This window comes from Epinephelus lanceolatus, chromosome 11 (genome assembly GCF_041903045.1).
Source record: "Epinephelus lanceolatus isolate andai-2023 chromosome 11, ASM4190304v1, whole genome shotgun sequence".
Taxonomy (NCBI): domain Eukaryota; kingdom Metazoa; phylum Chordata; class Actinopteri; order Perciformes; family Serranidae; genus Epinephelus; species Epinephelus lanceolatus.
In genome coordinates, this window is record NC_135744.1 from 41,565,385 (window position 1) to 41,582,350 (window position 16,966).

At 39.6% G+C, this 16,966-nt stretch overlaps 2 protein-coding genes across 5 annotated transcripts; one reads left to right on the forward strand and one right to left on the reverse strand.

Moving 5' to 3' along the window:
- The first annotated feature begins 233 nt into the window (after positions 1-233).
- tm4sf21a (transmembrane 4 L six family member 21a) lies at positions 234-2,526 on the forward strand. The gene is made up of 5 exons (XM_033648380.2): positions 234-559; positions 835-900; positions 1,738-1,871; positions 1,954-2,137; positions 2,275-2,526. Exons 1-5 carry the CDS (start codon positions 383-385, stop codon positions 2,281-2,283), a joined length of 570 nt encoding a protein of 189 aa, XP_033504271.1. The 5' UTR covers positions 234-382; the 3' UTR covers positions 2,284-2,526.
- Positions 2,527-2,626: 100 nt separating this feature from the next.
- Positions 2,627-16,911, reverse strand: slc25a15b (solute carrier family 25 member 15b). Of its 4 annotated transcripts, none has more exons than XM_033648367.2 (7): positions 16,706-16,911; positions 9,194-9,294; positions 8,601-8,859; positions 8,362-8,499; positions 5,867-6,042; positions 5,595-5,753; positions 2,627-5,502 (listed from the first exon to the last, which is right to left on the reverse strand). In XM_033648367.2, exons 2-7 carry the CDS (start codon positions 9,246-9,248, stop codon positions 5,381-5,383), a joined length of 909 nt encoding a protein of 302 aa, XP_033504258.1. In that variant the 5' UTR covers positions 9,249-9,294; positions 16,706-16,911; the 3' UTR covers positions 2,627-5,380. The 4 variants fall into 4 exon arrangements, with proteins under 4 accessions (XP_033504258.1, XP_078028762.1, XP_033504250.1 ...); XM_078172636.1 differs by lacking the exon at positions 16,706-16,911 and adding an exon at positions 13,141-13,412; XM_033648359.2 differs by lacking the exon at positions 16,706-16,911 and adding an exon at positions 13,136-13,412 and having other exon boundaries at positions 9,194-9,290.
- Positions 16,912-16,966: the final 55 nt, after the last annotated feature.

Genomic DNA, 16,966 nt, shown 5'->3' on the forward strand with positions numbered 1-16,966 from the left:
ACTTACAGTACGCAACAGTGGTGTGACCATCAATACTTCCTCTGACTCAGATGACCTTAATGCATTCACATCCTCAACTAAAATATGTGCATCTACTAATTACCTAACTCAATAAAAACCAGCGTTGTCTCTCAAAGTAACCATGGAATGAGTCATATAAAGGTCTGTGGCCTATCCCAGCCTCTGTTTGTCCAAGCTATCAGCTTGTTACTACACCTCCCACACCCTAACATCACTGACTGTTTAGTTTCTGCCACCAGTCTAAATACATTTCCCTCTGTGGGTTAGTTTCAGAAAGAACGTCTCAAGGAGAACAGGAAGCACTTGAGCACGAGCTTTCTGAACAAGAGGCTGTGCAGCAGTTAGTTTTGACTCTGACAACATGTGTACTGGAAAATGCTCCCGTTGCATTGCCGTTACTCTGTACCCGTTAGCACTCATATCCATCATCTGTAACATAGTGCTGTTCTTTCCTGGTGGGGACATCAAGTATGCCAAAGATGGACACATTACCGAGGAGGTGAAATACATGGGGGGACTCGTTGGAGGGGGTTTAATGGTGAGTAGTTTTACCTCTAGCCCGTTACAGAAGGGTGTGACTCTGAACTACACGCTGCTGTAAATTCCTTTCTAAAAATGTGTGTAGCCTCAGAGAAATGTAAGTTAGATATGTTAGGTAGAGCTTTTCTGACTTAAGACTGACTTCTGAAGTGTTTCCTGTCTTTTAACATATTCTACAAGCTTTGAGTTATCAAGGTTAAGTGAAAATGTGGAATTCTTTTAATTAAATTGACCTGAATATTGAAGAATGTCAACTCATGTTGCCCGACACAGGTGTTGGTCCCAGCACTCTATATCCACATGACTGGAAAACAGGGGTGCTGCGGGAATCGCTGTGGGGTGAGTCAGTCATGATTACAAATGAAATGTTTCCGGTGCTCAGTGGAAGATAAGGGCTGGCTTAACAATAACATCTACACGCTAAATTATCCATGTTTGCAGACAGTTGCAACAGTTAAACACTTTATAAATCAGTAGAAATAATTTTTAAAAACTGATGGAAAAGCCACAACAGTATCATAATTAGTAACACATTAAATGAAGACTGAAAAAAATGTCATTCAGGCTTTTAATAGAGTTAATGAATTACTAAATAAAAAAGCTTATTATGCCGCATTGTGCGTCACTAAACCATTGCACAACACCTAGTTCATCTTTAGACAGATAAGATGTACATTATGAAACCATAAGAACATCCTATCTCTCACCTTGAGCCAAAAAGAATATTGAAACGTTCAAGATGTGCAAAGAACTTATTGAAATGTGTTAAACTGTCAATATTTACTGATAAAAATTCTGTTTCCTGTTAATGAGTTTTTCTAAGGTTGTTCACAGCGACATTATCCGATGAGGCAAGTGGGTGCAGTGTATCAATAGTGCGGTAAATAAAGTGTGGATCTGTGTATAAACAATATCACCAGGCAGGCTGATGAGAAACATGCCCCAGCAGATTTGGTTTAGTCTGTAGTTTATCTTGTTAGTGTTGGGAAAAACAGAGGAATGGATGAAATGTGAGGAATGTGGGGCAACACAAATGTTGAGCCTGTTCCTTCTGAAACTCACAAGTATCTCATTTATCAACAGGAAGATAAATATGTGGAGGAGGAGGAGGGTGAGCATGGGGAAGGAACTCAGTATGAATTTCTCTGACCTCTGCTTATCATTTACCTCCTGCAGATGTTCTTATCAATTGCATTTGCTGCAGTGGGTGTGGCTGGTGCCCTGTACAGTTTCATTGTGGCAGTGCTGGGTTTGCAGAATGGGCCCCTCTGCAAAGTTATTCTGATTTGGCAGACACCTTTTAAGGACAGGTGACATGACGGAGTAACTTTCTGATGGCATTTGTTAACCTTTTAAGGTCCCGATTACTCACAAACCAATTCTTTTGCACAGAGACCACAGTTACCTGACTGAAGACAAATGGTGGGGAATGTGCACGGAGCCAAAGGACATTGTGCAGTTCAACATTGGTTTGTTTGCTACTCTGCTGGTCACAAGCAGTCTGCAGCTGATTCTCTGTGCCATTCAGATGATCAACGGGCTCGTTGGCTGCCTGTGTGGAACCTGCAACAAAGGGGTGAGAGCAGTCATAAAAAGATTTAGTAGTTTCCTGCGTAGTCAGGATATACTAACTCAGACACTTCTCAGATAAGGTGTGTTATTTTAGAGAATCTAAACTTCATCTTTCCTTACCTGTTTTTTTCCCACTTACAGCCGCTGTGAGTTCCTGACTGTTGACTAATGCCCTCTGCTGGAAGACAGAGTAAAGTTCCAGCTGCACCTGCATAGTATTCACTATAACATAGTAGATTTTTATACTTTTTGTCTCTCATGACGCTTGATGCTGTATTATAATGAAACAGAAATCTGAAATGTTTGCAATATATGATGTAGACATGGCACAGTATTAGAAATAATTCATGCTAATTAAATGGTTCATTTGGAATAAAATGGATTTTAAAATAAGCCGCTCAACCAGTTCTATGTCATTTACATTATATCCTGCATGACACAATAATATCAACATTTTACTTGAAATACCGGTAAAATAAAATACAGGACAAAGTAAAGCTTCAATGACACCTTTAATGCAAGTTGTTTTACTGCAATAGATATTTATACAAACATTTTAGTGTCATCTCACAGTTAGCATTTTAAAATACCTACATTTCTTAATTTACATTAAAGGAATATCACTGAGAACTGGCAACTTCTTATTACTGGAAAAAACCCTGCATGTGGAATGCAGTGCGCAAATGGCACATTTGATGTGGCAGTTGATATCTTCTCATCGACTTGTATACAACTATAAAGGTTACACAACTTGCCCCTCAACAAACAAAAAAAAGGCAAAATGTAGTGATTTAAAAGGCAAACTCTGGGTCCCATAAGAGAGGAAACTTAATCGCAGCAGGAGTGGAATATAACACAAGAATACATAAACAGTCAGTATGATGACAAAAAGGTTCGGCTCAAGTTTCGAACACCTGCTGGCTGCGTTTGTTTCTACTGAGACTGATGAAACCTGTACGACTTCAGTCAAAGCTGTTTGCAAAGTAAAACTGTTATCAAAAGTTATCAAATTAAACTGACAATGATTCCATAATTAAGAACACAAGTCATCACAACATGTTTTAGAAACTTAAAAGGTCTAGTGTGTAGGACAGAGGTCATGAACTAGATTTGTCCGAGGGCCAGAATGTTTCTAAGCCAACACTGTGGGGCCGGACTGTCGAATTACATACATCCATACGTGGACACCTGCTGTTCTACACCACCCACACCAGTCAAACTGAGGGTGTTATGAAAAACAAGAATACACCAAGAACTGTACAACTGGGTGGATCCTGTATGAGGAAAATTAAAAAACAATATTAATGATCAGCGGTGGACTTCATTATTAAGCCCCTCACTTACAAGGCCCAAACAGATAAAGATCCATTATGATGTTTAGATATTAAAAATACTGAATTATGTTACTGTTCTAGCTTCATTTTACCCCGGAATAATTTACAAAAGGCCTCTAAAGCTCCCTTTACAAATAAAACAAAAAATAAAGCAACTACATACTTGTACTTCAGAGGCAAACACTGTACCTGACAGATAAATGTTACTGGTTATACTGCAGATTCCGATTTTTACTCACAAACTATAACAATTAAAATACAATCCATTATTATTAACAAACCATTCAGCATTATATAAGAATTAAAAGCTCCATCTGGAACAAACTTTAAGTAAATTTAAATACATTGTGCTAATAATACCTCTCCTGACTTCAGGACTTTAACTTTCACTGTGTGCTATTAGTGGTTTTACTTAAGAAAGAAGCCTGCCAACATTCCCAGTAAGAGAAAAGGTGAAATAAAGCAGGTCTGTTTGTCCGGGGCCCCAGGCCCCCATAACAGGGAATGTGCCCCTGTTAATAATAATAATAACAATAATGATGAGTGCACAGCGCAGACACGGAGCAGTGCATCCTCCTTTCTATTAATAATTCCATCCAAAGTTTGAATAAAACTGAAAGTCTCTTTTCACTTGCTGACTCTTTTTGTACATTCAGGCACTTTGGCGCTGTGAGGAGCTCTGTCAGTCTGCTCTAATCCATCGATCAGGATCATCCAAAAATGCATTCTCAATATTATTAACATTAGGCCTACTTGTTTTGTCAGTTGCCCAAAATATTAAAATTATTGTTGATATGAGCTGCTTCAATATAGGAGGAAAAAAATACTTGTTATCCTAAATACTGTAACGCATTTCTTTTCCTCCTCAGATGTGACCCGCAGGCCGCCACTTAATGTTGCTGGTGTAGGATTTAGCAGCATCTAGTGATAAGGGCTGCAGATGGCAACCAACTTAAACTTTTCCCAAAAGCGTGTGGAAAAACCATGGTGGCCAATGCCAAAAACCCAACAAAAAAACCCACAAATCTAAAAACTGTGTTTGGTTTGTCCTTTCTGGGTTACTGTAGAACAACATGTATGTGGATATGAACATGTTTAATGCATGTGTATATAAAAGAGGGAAACATGATGAGGGACGTTTCTACCGCCAAATGCCTGATTGTGTCGACTGACAATAAAGAACTTTAAATCAAACCGCTCATTCTAAAGCAACGAAAACACAACGATTCTTAGTTTCAGGAAGTGTTCAGTAATGAAAACATGATTGTTAATATCCTTCCTACCCTACGTCCTACACACTGGACCTTTGAATGAATGAGTATATGCCACTTCACAAGTCTAAATAAAATCTTCATGCAATGAGCTCAAGTAAAGTTTTAAGATTTTGTGCATTAAAGATAACGGAGTGTTTTTCTTACCCCTGTACCTTCATACAGAGCAAGTAAAGAATGATTTGAAATGACTGTTTCTGTGCAGATACGTCTTTGCTGAGGTAGACACAAAATAATAAACTGGAGTGTTCACAATTCCTCATGAAGAGGTTAGTTTAGGTTGGTCAATACTGTGCTGCCCATACTGTATATTTCTCTCATATACGTATGTATGTTGGCAATAGCTTTTTTAAAGAGTTATAAATAAACTATCTAAATCTAATGAATAAAATAATGTAAGGATTTAAACTATGAAACACTATGTCAGAGGTGCTGTTTTTCCGTTTAAACGAGATGGAGTGTGGCAGTTTTTAGGTTATCTAAACAAAAGCAGGAAGTGGCAAAAACCAGGTCCTGCACATAATGAGCTTCAACGTTTCAACTGGAGTCTTGATGAGGTTATATGGCTGTCATACTTCACTTCCAGTTCACCGTTCCTTCATTTGTACTTTGCATATTATGTATGCATCTGCTATGCATATTTTAGCTGTCAAACTGCTTCATCATGAGCTTCCGGCTGGCCTCATAACCCAGGAACAGCGCTCCGTTAGCAGGGAAGGTGCGCACCATGGTGGGGGTAAGGCCAGAGTAGAGTGCCCTCACACCTGAAAGAAACAGCAAAGGTTACACTCTGACTGGTGACACAAACATCTCTGGTAAAATGATAAAGCAAACATCAAACTCCGCTGATACCTACCTTCAGCACGAGCGATGGCCATGAAGGTTTTGAAAAACCCGGCCTGTTTGCCCAGCATAGACATGACTTGGATACGAGACTTGACGCAGTCCATGGGATAGACCACCAGCCACAGGCACGCCCCCCCGAAACCACCGCTGAACACGATTGGAGCAACACCTTTAACAAAATAAAAATCTTCATTCATTACTGCTGAGCCATATTTCAAAGTTAAAGTCTGATAATCCTAACATTAGAATGTAGGTGGTGCAGGCAGAACGTTTTGCCAGTACCTATGTCGTCTTTGTCACACTTCATGTATTTTGCAAAGGTGGTGCGGGAGAGCTCGTAGGCGCCAAAGAAGCAGAAGTATCCGGGGACTTCTCTGGCAATGGTGGTGGTGAGGCCCTGGAAGAAGCCCTGGGGTCCCTCGTTCCTCATGATGGATTTCACCACAGACCACACTGTGCTTCAGACGGAGCAGAGGGACATATGACTTGGTTGCACACACATACACACACACATAATACTATCTATTTTGCTAAACTGCTGCACTGGTACAACTTCAAGCTGGGATGAAAAGAAGAACTCTATCTATCAATCCATAACAGTAGATAATATGTCCAGAATAAAATCTTTTCATGCACAGCTACATTTAAGGGACTCTATGCATAATTCAGAGCATGGTTGAGGACATGGTTCTCAACATGGAGGTGGCTGAGCCAGCCCTTAGCAGCTAATGATGCTAACTCTATAAACAGTATTAAACAACAGCAACAGTGCTGACAAAGCTAACAGTGTTAACCAGGGGGTAACTGTAGGGAGATATATTGGCAGAAATGAAACATAAGTGTGTTTTCTTTCGTATGCAATCACCTGAAAATAAGAATCACTGTGTTTTCATTACCCTAGAATGAGCTGTTTATATCTACATGGTAGTGGGTCCATGTCCACGGAGTCCGCCACATTTCTACATCAGCCCAGAATGGAACGCTCTAGAGAAGGCCATTTATTTTTTGCGTTGGCTGCTGTAGTTACCCGTTCCAGAATGAGCCAAACATGGTTGGAAAAACATGAATCTTTAATGTGAAACTGCTTTACTGAGTGTTTTTACTGATTTTAATCACCTGGTCTGATTGTTTGGAGAGGACGAGACCTCTGCAGATAATTCGGCTCCCTGTAAAAACTTCCTGAACAATGACCACTGAAGGAGCTGATTTAATATGTTCAAGTGTTCTGTAATGACGTTGTATGCTTTTTTTACTGACCATTTGTCTGCTTTTTACAATGTTGTCTTTGTGTCTGGTGAGCTGAGAACAAATGTTCACCCCCTGGTGGACAATAAAGATATATTCTATTCTCTTTCTAAGGAATTCTAACCAGGAGTTCACGATTAGCGGGAGAAGATTTAGCTGTTTGCAATCCACAATCCTCACTATTAGATGGATGTCATTAAATCCTACATATTTCTCCTTTAAACAATATATTTGTCATTAAAGGATAACTTCGGTATTTTTCAACCTGGGCCCTATTTCCCCATGTGTATGTGTGCGTATGATTCATAGGTACAACTCGTTCTAAAATTGGTTCAGTACTGAGGGAGGCGGATGCAACCGGGAGCCGCAAAACGAGTTAAAACGGTAACGGGGGCAAATGCGTCCCATATAAGTTTGCGCATTAAAAGTGCTTTTTTCGCCACTGACCGGTTCAGATCGCCAGTGTTATCTCTGTAAATAGCATAGTAAATGTTTCCCTGACCCTTCACTTGCTCTGGGCTGTGATGTCATCTCGTGAGAGCTTTGCTTGTTGCCGGAAGAAAACAGAGGAGCCATGCTGAGCGCCGCTCAGAGTGCAGCTGGTTGTCCTGGAGTACAGCTGAGAGTTTTACTGCATCGATTGAAAACAATGGTTCGTGTTTGTGCTTATCCGAATTACAAGAACAGGATGTCGCGCAACACCCCGTACAGCTTTCATAGGCTGCCTTTGTTGGACGGCGAGATGCTGAAGTTGTGGCTAGTTGTGCTACAAATGGATGCTAACACTCCTCTCCAGACACTGCGCCTTGCAGACCATCAGGTCTGCAGTGCTCACTTCTCCCAAGATGACTACTGCCAGCCGAAGAAGAGAAGACATCCAATCCCCAAACACCTCTTCCTCAAGAAAACGGCTGTCCCACGAGTAGAGAGAGCTACAGACACAGTGGAGCAAAGCTCTCACGAGATGACATCACACACAGCCCAGAGGTAAGGGAAACGCTTAGTATGCTATTTACAGAAATAGCACTGGCGATCTGAACCGGTCAGTGGCGAAAAAAAGCACTTTTAATGCGCAAACTTATACCGGACGCATTTGCCCCGTTACCGTTTTAGCTCGCTTCGCGGCTCCCGGCTGCATCCGCCTCCCTCAATACTGAACCAATTTTAAAACGAGTTGTACCTATGAATCATACGCACACATACACATGGGGAAATAGGGCCCAGGTTGAAAAATACCGAAGTTATCCTTTAATTTGTGTTTGAAAACGAACATATAAGGTACTGTTTTTATTTAAATCCTTGAATGTCCATAATGGTAGTTTAACTTTATCAATTAACTGTGAAAGAAGGCAATTTTTCAGCATAACTTAATCAACTACATATTAGCCAATATACATTTAAAAAGTCTGAGTATTGTCAGACTAAACGGCACATACGTTATTATCCAAAACGTGTGACTATTTTAAGTACCACATACTTTTGTTCCCATTTATTTCACTAATAAAATAAATAAACAAGTAAAGGCCACTTACTTCTGGCTCTTCGTAATCTTGCCTGATGCCTCCATTTCGTACATGGCTTGCAGCCGACACTTGACAAGCTCAGTCGGACAGAGTACTAGGGAGGAGAAGATGGATGCTACAGAGCCAGCACAGGCTTTCTGCATGTCACTAACACAGAGAGAAAGATTAACAGGAGATCTTACATGTATTCTCAGGATAAAGTTGACTTCTTATTAGCGAGATGGACAGGCTGGTTAACATCCCCCTACCTCAGCACAGCCTCACTGTGCAGTCCAGCCGTGATGCGGATGAGCTGCTGGCAGAAGCCGTAGCTCATGAAGAGCACAGAGTTCTCTGCGATATTGGCCATCAGCGCCGGCGTGGTGCCCTGGTAGAGACCACGCATGCCCACTTGTTTGTAGGTGGACGTTATGCAGTGGATGAAACCCCGGTACATCGTAGGAAAGGTCTGCATCTTGACCTTTGCGGTGTCTAGAGGCTGCCCACTGAAGACACATGCTGCTCCCCCTTAGAGGAAGACAGTGAGACAACTGTCAACAACAGAAGTCGTCCAACAAGAACAGAGAATGGCTGCGTATAAACTACAGGAAAGTCAAAAGTTTGTGCACAGCATGCTGTGAAGAGAGACAGGGCTTGACAAGGGTACACTCCACTGAGCATTAAAAGAGTCAATGGAAACAGAGAGAAACGAGCCGGAAAAACACAGGAGTCATCAGAATCTCCTGCAACGTCAGACAGAGCAAGTGAGTGGTTTGGTGAAGCAGTTGAAAAGCAGCGTGATTATTCCAGGGATTGAATATTGTTTGTTTGCTGATATTGTGAGACACAGCACTGTGGTTACCTATGGCTCCCGCAGAGAGGTCAATGACGGCCTGGACAACCGGGTGTGGCGCCATGACGTCCAAGCAGTTGTAAGAAGAGATGTCTCTTTCCCTCAGCTACCTGGTACAGATCACATGGATGAAACTTTACCTCCAAACTCCGCTCACAACAAACACTGCGACATCTTATTTGAGCATATACTAACTAGAAACACAAACTGAACATAATCAGCCATTTCTTGCTTTAAACACTCTCTGAGGCAGTGGTGTGTGTTTCACCACAGGGCTCAAGGCCCATAACAGGCAACAACAGCAGCTGGGTTTTAAAGTTCACTACAATAAAACCACCCTCATTTGTGGCAACGGTAATTATTTACAGCAAGCTAAGAATAGGCGTGGAAATAGAATACCTATCATGTGCATCACCCCAACCAAATGAGAAGTTTGCATTTAATGAAACTGACTGTGGAGTTTTTTTTTAATTAAAATCATATTTTCTTGCAATTTATTTGGTCATTTCAACTTTTTTCGAAACTTAAACAGTCTTAAAAAGATAGATCGGATTTTTTAAAGTAGGATTGTATGGGCCATTGTCAGTGTATAACCTGGAGTAGATGTCAGTCGGCACACCCACAGTTTGGAGAAGCGACAGGATTATCGTCATGAAAGCTAGCCAATATACTGCGGTGGAAGGGGGGCAGCAGCAAAACATATTTTAGCCACCTAAAAATGTCCCATAACAAAAATATATGTATGAGTGTATGCTGTAGTAGGACTATCATCACTGCTTTACCTTGCCGCAGACAGCCCTTTCTGACTAGTAAGCGGTTTACTGCTTCAGCTCCCCAGCTCTCACCAAAGCCACCAGACTGCATTGACAAAACCTGTAATTTTTGACTTGCTGAGCACAGGAGCTGCTACTTAACTGCTGCATCATTCAGTTAGTTGTTTTATTGAGTGACTCTGGTGAATACAAACTAACCGTTTTAACACCGGAGTCACACAATAACACAAATAAAGCAACCGATCAAGCAGCAGCTCCTGTATTAACCGATGTTAAATCACTGTTCAACTGAGTCTGGCTTTGAAGAGAACAAAATGGCAGCAGCATTTCCCCGTTGGAGATCACCGTCTTCCGGCAGGGTAAAGCAGTGAAAAATTTAAAATTAAAGCGTACACATAAACGGATACTTATTTTTTTAGGTAGGACTTTTTTAAGGCGGCTAAAATACATTTTGTCGCTGCCCCCTCCACAGCAGTACACTGCTTAGCTTCAGTGCCGGTACTTCTGCCTGCTTCTCCAAACAGGGGCATGTTGACTGACTTCTACTGTGTGTATTAATTTTAATTTAATTTTTTATTTTTTTTTTAATTTTATATACTTTATTAATCCCCAAGGGGAAATTCATTTTTTTTTTCACTCTGTTTGTCAATTACACACAGGTCCGAACACACACATGCACAAACTGGACCTATACATGCACTAAGTGGAGAGATGTCAGAGTGGGGTGCCCATGACAGGCGCTCCGAGCGGTTGGGGGGTTTGGTGCCTTGCTCAGGGGCACCTCGGCAGTGCCCAGGAGGTGAACTGGCACCTCTCCAGCTACTCCAGCTAGTCCACGCTCCATATTTTTTGGTCCGGACGGGGACTTTAACAGGCGACCCTCCGGTTCCCAACCAAAGTCCCTATGGACTGAGCTACTGCCTATGACAAGCCGTTTTAACATTTAATCGCTAGACTGGATATTCATTACTGATATCTGCAACATAATTTTGCCTAGTCAAAACTCTTATTCAAGATATCTGTAATTAGAGTTTGCCTAGTCAAAACTCTAATTACAGATATCTGTAATTCAGTTTTGACTAGTAAGATTCAAACTATTTTTGCCATTCATGTGTATGGGGTCTGTCATTATAGATATCTCCAATGTAGCTGCGGATATCTGCAATTCTTATTGCGGATATCTGCAACTGAATTGTGGATATCTGTAATTCCAGTTTGAGATATCTACAATTTAATTTTGACTAGTCATAATTCAAGTTCAAGATATCTTTAATTATCATCAGTTGAAGATATCTACATGGTCCTTTCTAGATATCTTGAATTGAGTTTCAGATAGTCAGAATGACATTGTAGATATCTTGAATTCGAATTATGACTAGTCAAAATGACATTGTAAATATGCGCAACTGAATTATAACTAGTCAAAATGACGTAGATATCTCTAACTGAATTATGACTAGTCAAAATGACGTAGATATCTCTAACTGAATTATGACTAGTCAAAATGACGTTGTAGATATCTACGTCATTTTCACTAGTCAAAATGACGTTGTAGATATCTCAAACTGGAATTATAGATAGTCATAATGTAATTGTAGATATCTATAATGACAAACCCCATACACATGAATGGCAAAAATAGTTTGAATCTTACTAGTCAAAACTGAATTACAGATATCTGTAACTGTAGTTTTGACTAGTCAGAATGACGTTATAGATATCTTAAATTAAAATTCATACTAGTCACAATGACATTACTACTAGTCAAAATGACGTTATAGATATCTATAATGGTAATTCCGGATAGTCGGACTTAGTGATTAAATGTTAAAACGGCTTGCCATAACTGCCGCCCCACAAACTTTTACACTAGCTATGTTTCCATCCAAAAGTGATTCGAATCATTGGGAAATGCGCATTTAAAGCAATGCGAATCTTGTGTGTTTCCATTAAATGTACGGACTTTGGTGAAAACTACGAACTCGCGCAAGTTTTCCACAGAACCGGAAACAAAACAAGTCTCGCATTCTTCTTCTTCTACGTTTTCTGGCGGTTGGCAACCAGCTTGTAAATGCATTACGGCCTTCCCGACCCGGAGTGTGGATATCACCATGGAGAGAGGTGCGCTACGTCAGACTTAATTCGAACATAACTGTTTCCATCCCCCGTTTTGCGAATCAACATTGTTTCAAATCAACCAAAACCCGGCTAAAGCGAGCGTATTTTAGTTTGTGCGAATCAGGGGATTTTAAATCGAATTTTGGCGTTTCCATCATAATTTTCCGATGCGATACTTCTAGATGCGCATCTAAACAGGCTGATGGAAACATGGCTACTAGCTATGGAAATAAACTCACTTCAAGAGATGCAAACTATCCCTTTAAGCTTGACTATAGATTTTGGGGAGACGCAGGAGACATGTCACCCTCAATATTTAGAACTTTAACTAATGGAGGACTTTAATTTTGACAAATGTGAGGAAATTTGCAACATAAATAGATGCAGAAACCACCAGAATGGAGAATATTAAGTGTTTGATGCTCAGATTTTTTTTGGTGGAGGACACCCCATCCCCCACAGTCTCCCAAAAAAAGTTAACCTAAAATGAACCTACGCCCTTGGCTTAACTGTGTCCTCTGAGCTATTTGAGGTGTTAAATATGACACAGTTCTCTCGGGGCTTAAACCGGGGGCTCTTTAAGTTGGCAATGTATGAACAATTATGATAATTTAAAGTGTCTTCTCGTCTATAAACTCAAATATCAGTCGCTGTGTTTCCACTTTCAGTGACAGTGAGCAGCGATGCATCCACTGCTGCTGTAACAACGTGTAGCTACTTTGCTACTTTCGAGGTGCGTCACACAACGTGACCACCAGTGGGTGACAAAATGCTACTCTTCGTACAGAATTTAAACATCTTTAAAATACCAAACCGGTTAGAGGACACGTGCCGGCGTAGAGTTAGAGAACAAAAAACAGAGTAAAATGTCGTGCAACGTTTCCATTTCAGAGGCAATGCTAACACACGTTGCTAACACGTTTAGCATCAAAAGCCGGGTGAAAGTTACAGCAGGATTAGGGTTAAATGTTTCCTACATGGTGCTGTTAACTTTGTGACGGTGAGTGTAAAAAGCTACACAGATAAATAGGTTGTCGGTGAATAGTGTCAAAATACAAACCTTACAGGAGAGCGACGTGTTGAACTCGGGGCATCAAAGTGGTAAGGTTAACGTTAGAGTCTGTGTGTAACATATGAGAAACGTTGACCGAGTGAGCTGCTGTCCGACACTAACATCGTCCACGGGTGACAGCATACTACCCACTAACTCTCGTCACCAGATCAAACACTCGAGTTATTCTTGTTATCTCATATCTGCAGCCCCGTGGTCACTCAGTGCAGAGTATGAATGGGTCGTCCATCAGTGATAATGGTGAGGAGGAGAAGCTAGAGGTTGTTTCATCATGATGCCCCGGATGAGGAGGTCCCACTCTGCTCCGAATTTCAGGTACCAAAACCGAATCTGCTTTAATCTATTCACTCTGCTGTGACTGTTAACTTTTATAATGTGTGCCCAGTATTATTAATAATAATAATACTGTCAGGGAACACAAATAAAAATCTTGAATTCATAAGTTTTCACATGAAACTACACACTTACAAAAATGTGTACAATGTTAGAAAGAATTCGGAAACCGTCGCAGTCAATATCTTTTTTATCCCCGTTTTATATTGATTAGTAAAATAATAGTGTGTGATTCGTTAAATGTAACGTTACAGGATGTTCAGAGACAGTAATATAGAGATATAGCCACTGAGTGATGATCCTAATTTACGATCTTTGATATGAAGCGTAAACGTAAAAGCTTCCGGCTCACATTCTTTTTTGCTTTTCAAAATAAACTCCTCAGACGGTGTTACACTGCCCCCTGCTGGTTGGGTTTGTTTCCAACCTCCATTCGTTCCTCTCAGTCATGTATGTTGGTTTGTTGCTTTTTGGTTTTTGTGAATTTTAATGTTGCCTGCTACAACAATCTTTATCAATCCAATCTGTGGTACATACATAACTACAGGCTATCTGGGTTAGCATGATTGTCTATCATTAATGTGTTGTAGATTCACACAAAGGTGAAAAGTTTAACCCAGTTTCTCTTACTAAAATGACACATTTGGGGCATCATGTGTCTCTGTCCTTCTTGAAATCAAACCTCTATGGGGTGCCGTTTGTAAAGTGGCTCACGCTGAAAATAACATCAACATTTTGCCACATTTAGCTTCAAACAATGTTTAAAAAAGTGTTGTGAATTTTTTAACGTCACCTTTTACCACATTTACAGCAATATTTGTTAACTTAGAAATATATTAAATAGTTAAATCTAAATATTAAATGTGGCACCTAAATGTTAAGTGTTAAATCTAAATATTAAATCTAAATCTAAATGTTAAATCTAAATATTAAATCTAAATCTAAATATTAAATCTAAATCGAAATGTTAAATCTAAATATGAAATCTAAATCTAAATATTAAATCTAAATCTAAATCTAAATGTTAAATCTAAATCTAAATGCTAAATCTAAATCTAAATGTTAAAATTTAACATTTAGATTTAGATGTTAAAATTTAACATTTAGATTTAGATTTAATATTTAGATTTAGATTTAATATTTAGATTTAACATTTAATATTTAGGTACCACATTTACTATTTAGATTTAACTATTTAATATATTTCTAAGTTAACAAATATTGCTGTAAATGTGGTAAAAGGTGACGTTAAAAAATTCACAACACTTGTTTGAAGCTAAATGTGGCAAAATGTTGATGTTATTTTCAGCGTGAGCCACTTTACAAACGGCACCCCATAAACCTCAAAACAAAAGCCTATTTCTGGTTAATTCAGTTCCTTCAGGTCAGTCTGTTCCAACTCATACGCGCTGACTAAAGGTCACTGTGCAGATGTGATGCAGTTTTTCTTTCACAAAAAGGCCAAAAGATCACAAAGCCCTGTTTAATACTTACAGAAAACACAAGTTACAGCTGTACATGTGAATACTGGTATTATAGTTTTTGCAGTTTTTTTAACTAGAAGAATTATTTTCTGCTCACAGTATGTGCCACTCATTGTTTTTTATCTTTGCCTTTTTGTTCTTAGCAAAAAAGAAATGAGTGATTGTTTTCATATAGTTAAATAGTTTACCTTACAAATGTATTTTCTCAAATGAATCACGGTTCTCATGGAAAACATTTATTAAAAGCTCAGTGCTTTAAAGGTGGACACAACACCCCCTGCACTTTTTGCAATGTTACATGTAAGGTACAGACTTTCTGTGTGTGTGTCATGTTTTCCAAGCCAATAGATAAAAAACTATCTATCTGTGTGTATTCACTGATAATCCAATATGGATGCTTTCAGCCTACTGTCAGAGGTTATCGAAGATGGGGTTGAAAATCATGAGCCAGGTTACTCAAAAGTGTTGGCGATAAGCTTCACTGCATTTGACATTTTGACTTGTCGTAATAGGAAAATGATTCTTTGTCTTTTCTGTCTGTATTTTAACATGTCGACAGTTTAATGATGCTCTAAATTTCAGAGAGAGAATTGCCCAACGCAGAATTAAAAAACAAAACAGCTGAACGTGTGCAATGTGAATGATGTGGCTGACAAAGGTCAAGACAGCCGATCAATTCAAGCTCTTTTCTCAGCTGGTTGTTTAACTCCCACAATATTGACATGAACAACTCTCAGAGTCCTGATGGAAAGTCCAATGCAACCGAAATATATTTGTCTTGTTAACTGTACAGTATGAGTCAGTGTAAGAGGGTTTAAGAAGTTGCACTTTGCCGACTTTTATGGCTTTTCACACCTTATTTAATTTGCTCTATTAATTCCCACAAGACACCTAAAATGTTTGAATGTAATTTCCTTTATCTGGCTCAGTGTCAGTATTAAATAAGTTGGAAGAAAATTAAACTGAGTCTTTTGTTTCTGTGCTTGTAGCAAAAGTCACTAGAGGTGTTGAGCTTTACAAAACCAGTACTCATTCCCTCACATTTTAATTCATTATATATGTTTTGAATATGACTAATTGCAATGACTTGATGAGTGATGGCGAGTTTACCTCCTGGTGTAGTGTTTTCTTACAGATTGGTGATTTAATGGAAAAATATGCTGGTCAAACAACCAAATAATCACAAAGTCACATTGTTGTTTTTCACCTCTGAACTTAAATGCTGCCAAAATACCATCTGTTTAAACAAAGTAGCCTGGGATTAAATACATGTTCCCTCTGTTCACAGGCTTATCCTTAAAAACTCCAGCGATGGCTTACAGCAGTCTAGACCAGTGATGCTCAACTGTGATTGGGTGCCAGGTGGCCTGCCAAGGACCCCTAAATTGATACACATTAGGTCACACAGCTCCATTTGATAAGATTTCACTTTAGGTATCTCCATCTGAAAGAATTCTGGGTGTTAAATATGATCAAGACCCAAATTCTATAGTCCACAGTTGAGGAGATAACTGTAGATAAAGTTAAACGTATGATCAGAGTAGTCACTTTTGTGGCTCCTACTCCAGTTGTACTAACTTTTTAAATTAATTTATCTATGAAAATAAACTGCTCCCCATATTTCTAGGGACCGTCTGAAACTCCTTCAAGGATGCCTGAAGGTCCCCAAACCCCAGGTTGAGAACCACTGTTTGTAGTTCACAACGAAAATGAATTGATTCCCGATGAGATTTTTTCTTACCTTGAATGTAAATAAGGTGCCAGAGTGTTTAACACAGCATCATAAAAGAGCTTGTTAACTGACTGAAGGTACGACACCCCGACAGAGGTCCTGTCTAAGCCCTGACTGTCTCCAAATCCTAGAAGAGCCGCTGCTGCACACAAACACCTGACCGGTGTGCTGCTGCTGCAACTGGAGTTCCCTCTTGGCAAAGATGAGTAAGAACAGCAAATGCTGAAAGGCTGAAAGCTGTCATTTAGGCTACGTATCCCTGGTCAAGAC

Bases quoted from the DNA above. Each gene is read 5' to 3' on its own strand.
- slc25a15b (XM_033648367.2), bottom strand. From the start codon at position 9,248: ATGGCGCCACACCCGGTTGTCCAGGCCGTCATTGACCTCTCTGCGGGA. The intron at 8,860-9,193 runs GTAACCACAGTG...TCTTCCTCTAAG, and splicing joins CCTCTCTGCGGGAGCCATAG to GGGGAGCAGCATGTGTCTTC. The intron at 8,500-8,600 runs GTAGGGGGATGT...TCTCTGTGTTAG, and splicing joins CACAGTGAGGCTGTGCTGAG to TGACATGCAGAAAGCCTGTG.
- tm4sf21a (XM_033648380.2), top strand. From the start codon at position 383: ATGTGTACTGGAAAATGCTCCCGTTGCATTGCCGTTACTCTGTACCCG. The intron at 560-834 runs GTGAGTAGTTTT...TGCCCGACACAG, and splicing joins TCGTTGGAGGGGGTTTAATG to GTGTTGGTCCCAGCACTCTA. The intron at 901-1,737 runs GTGAGTCAGTCA...TACCTCCTGCAG, and splicing joins GCTGCGGGAATCGCTGTGGG to ATGTTCTTATCAATTGCATT.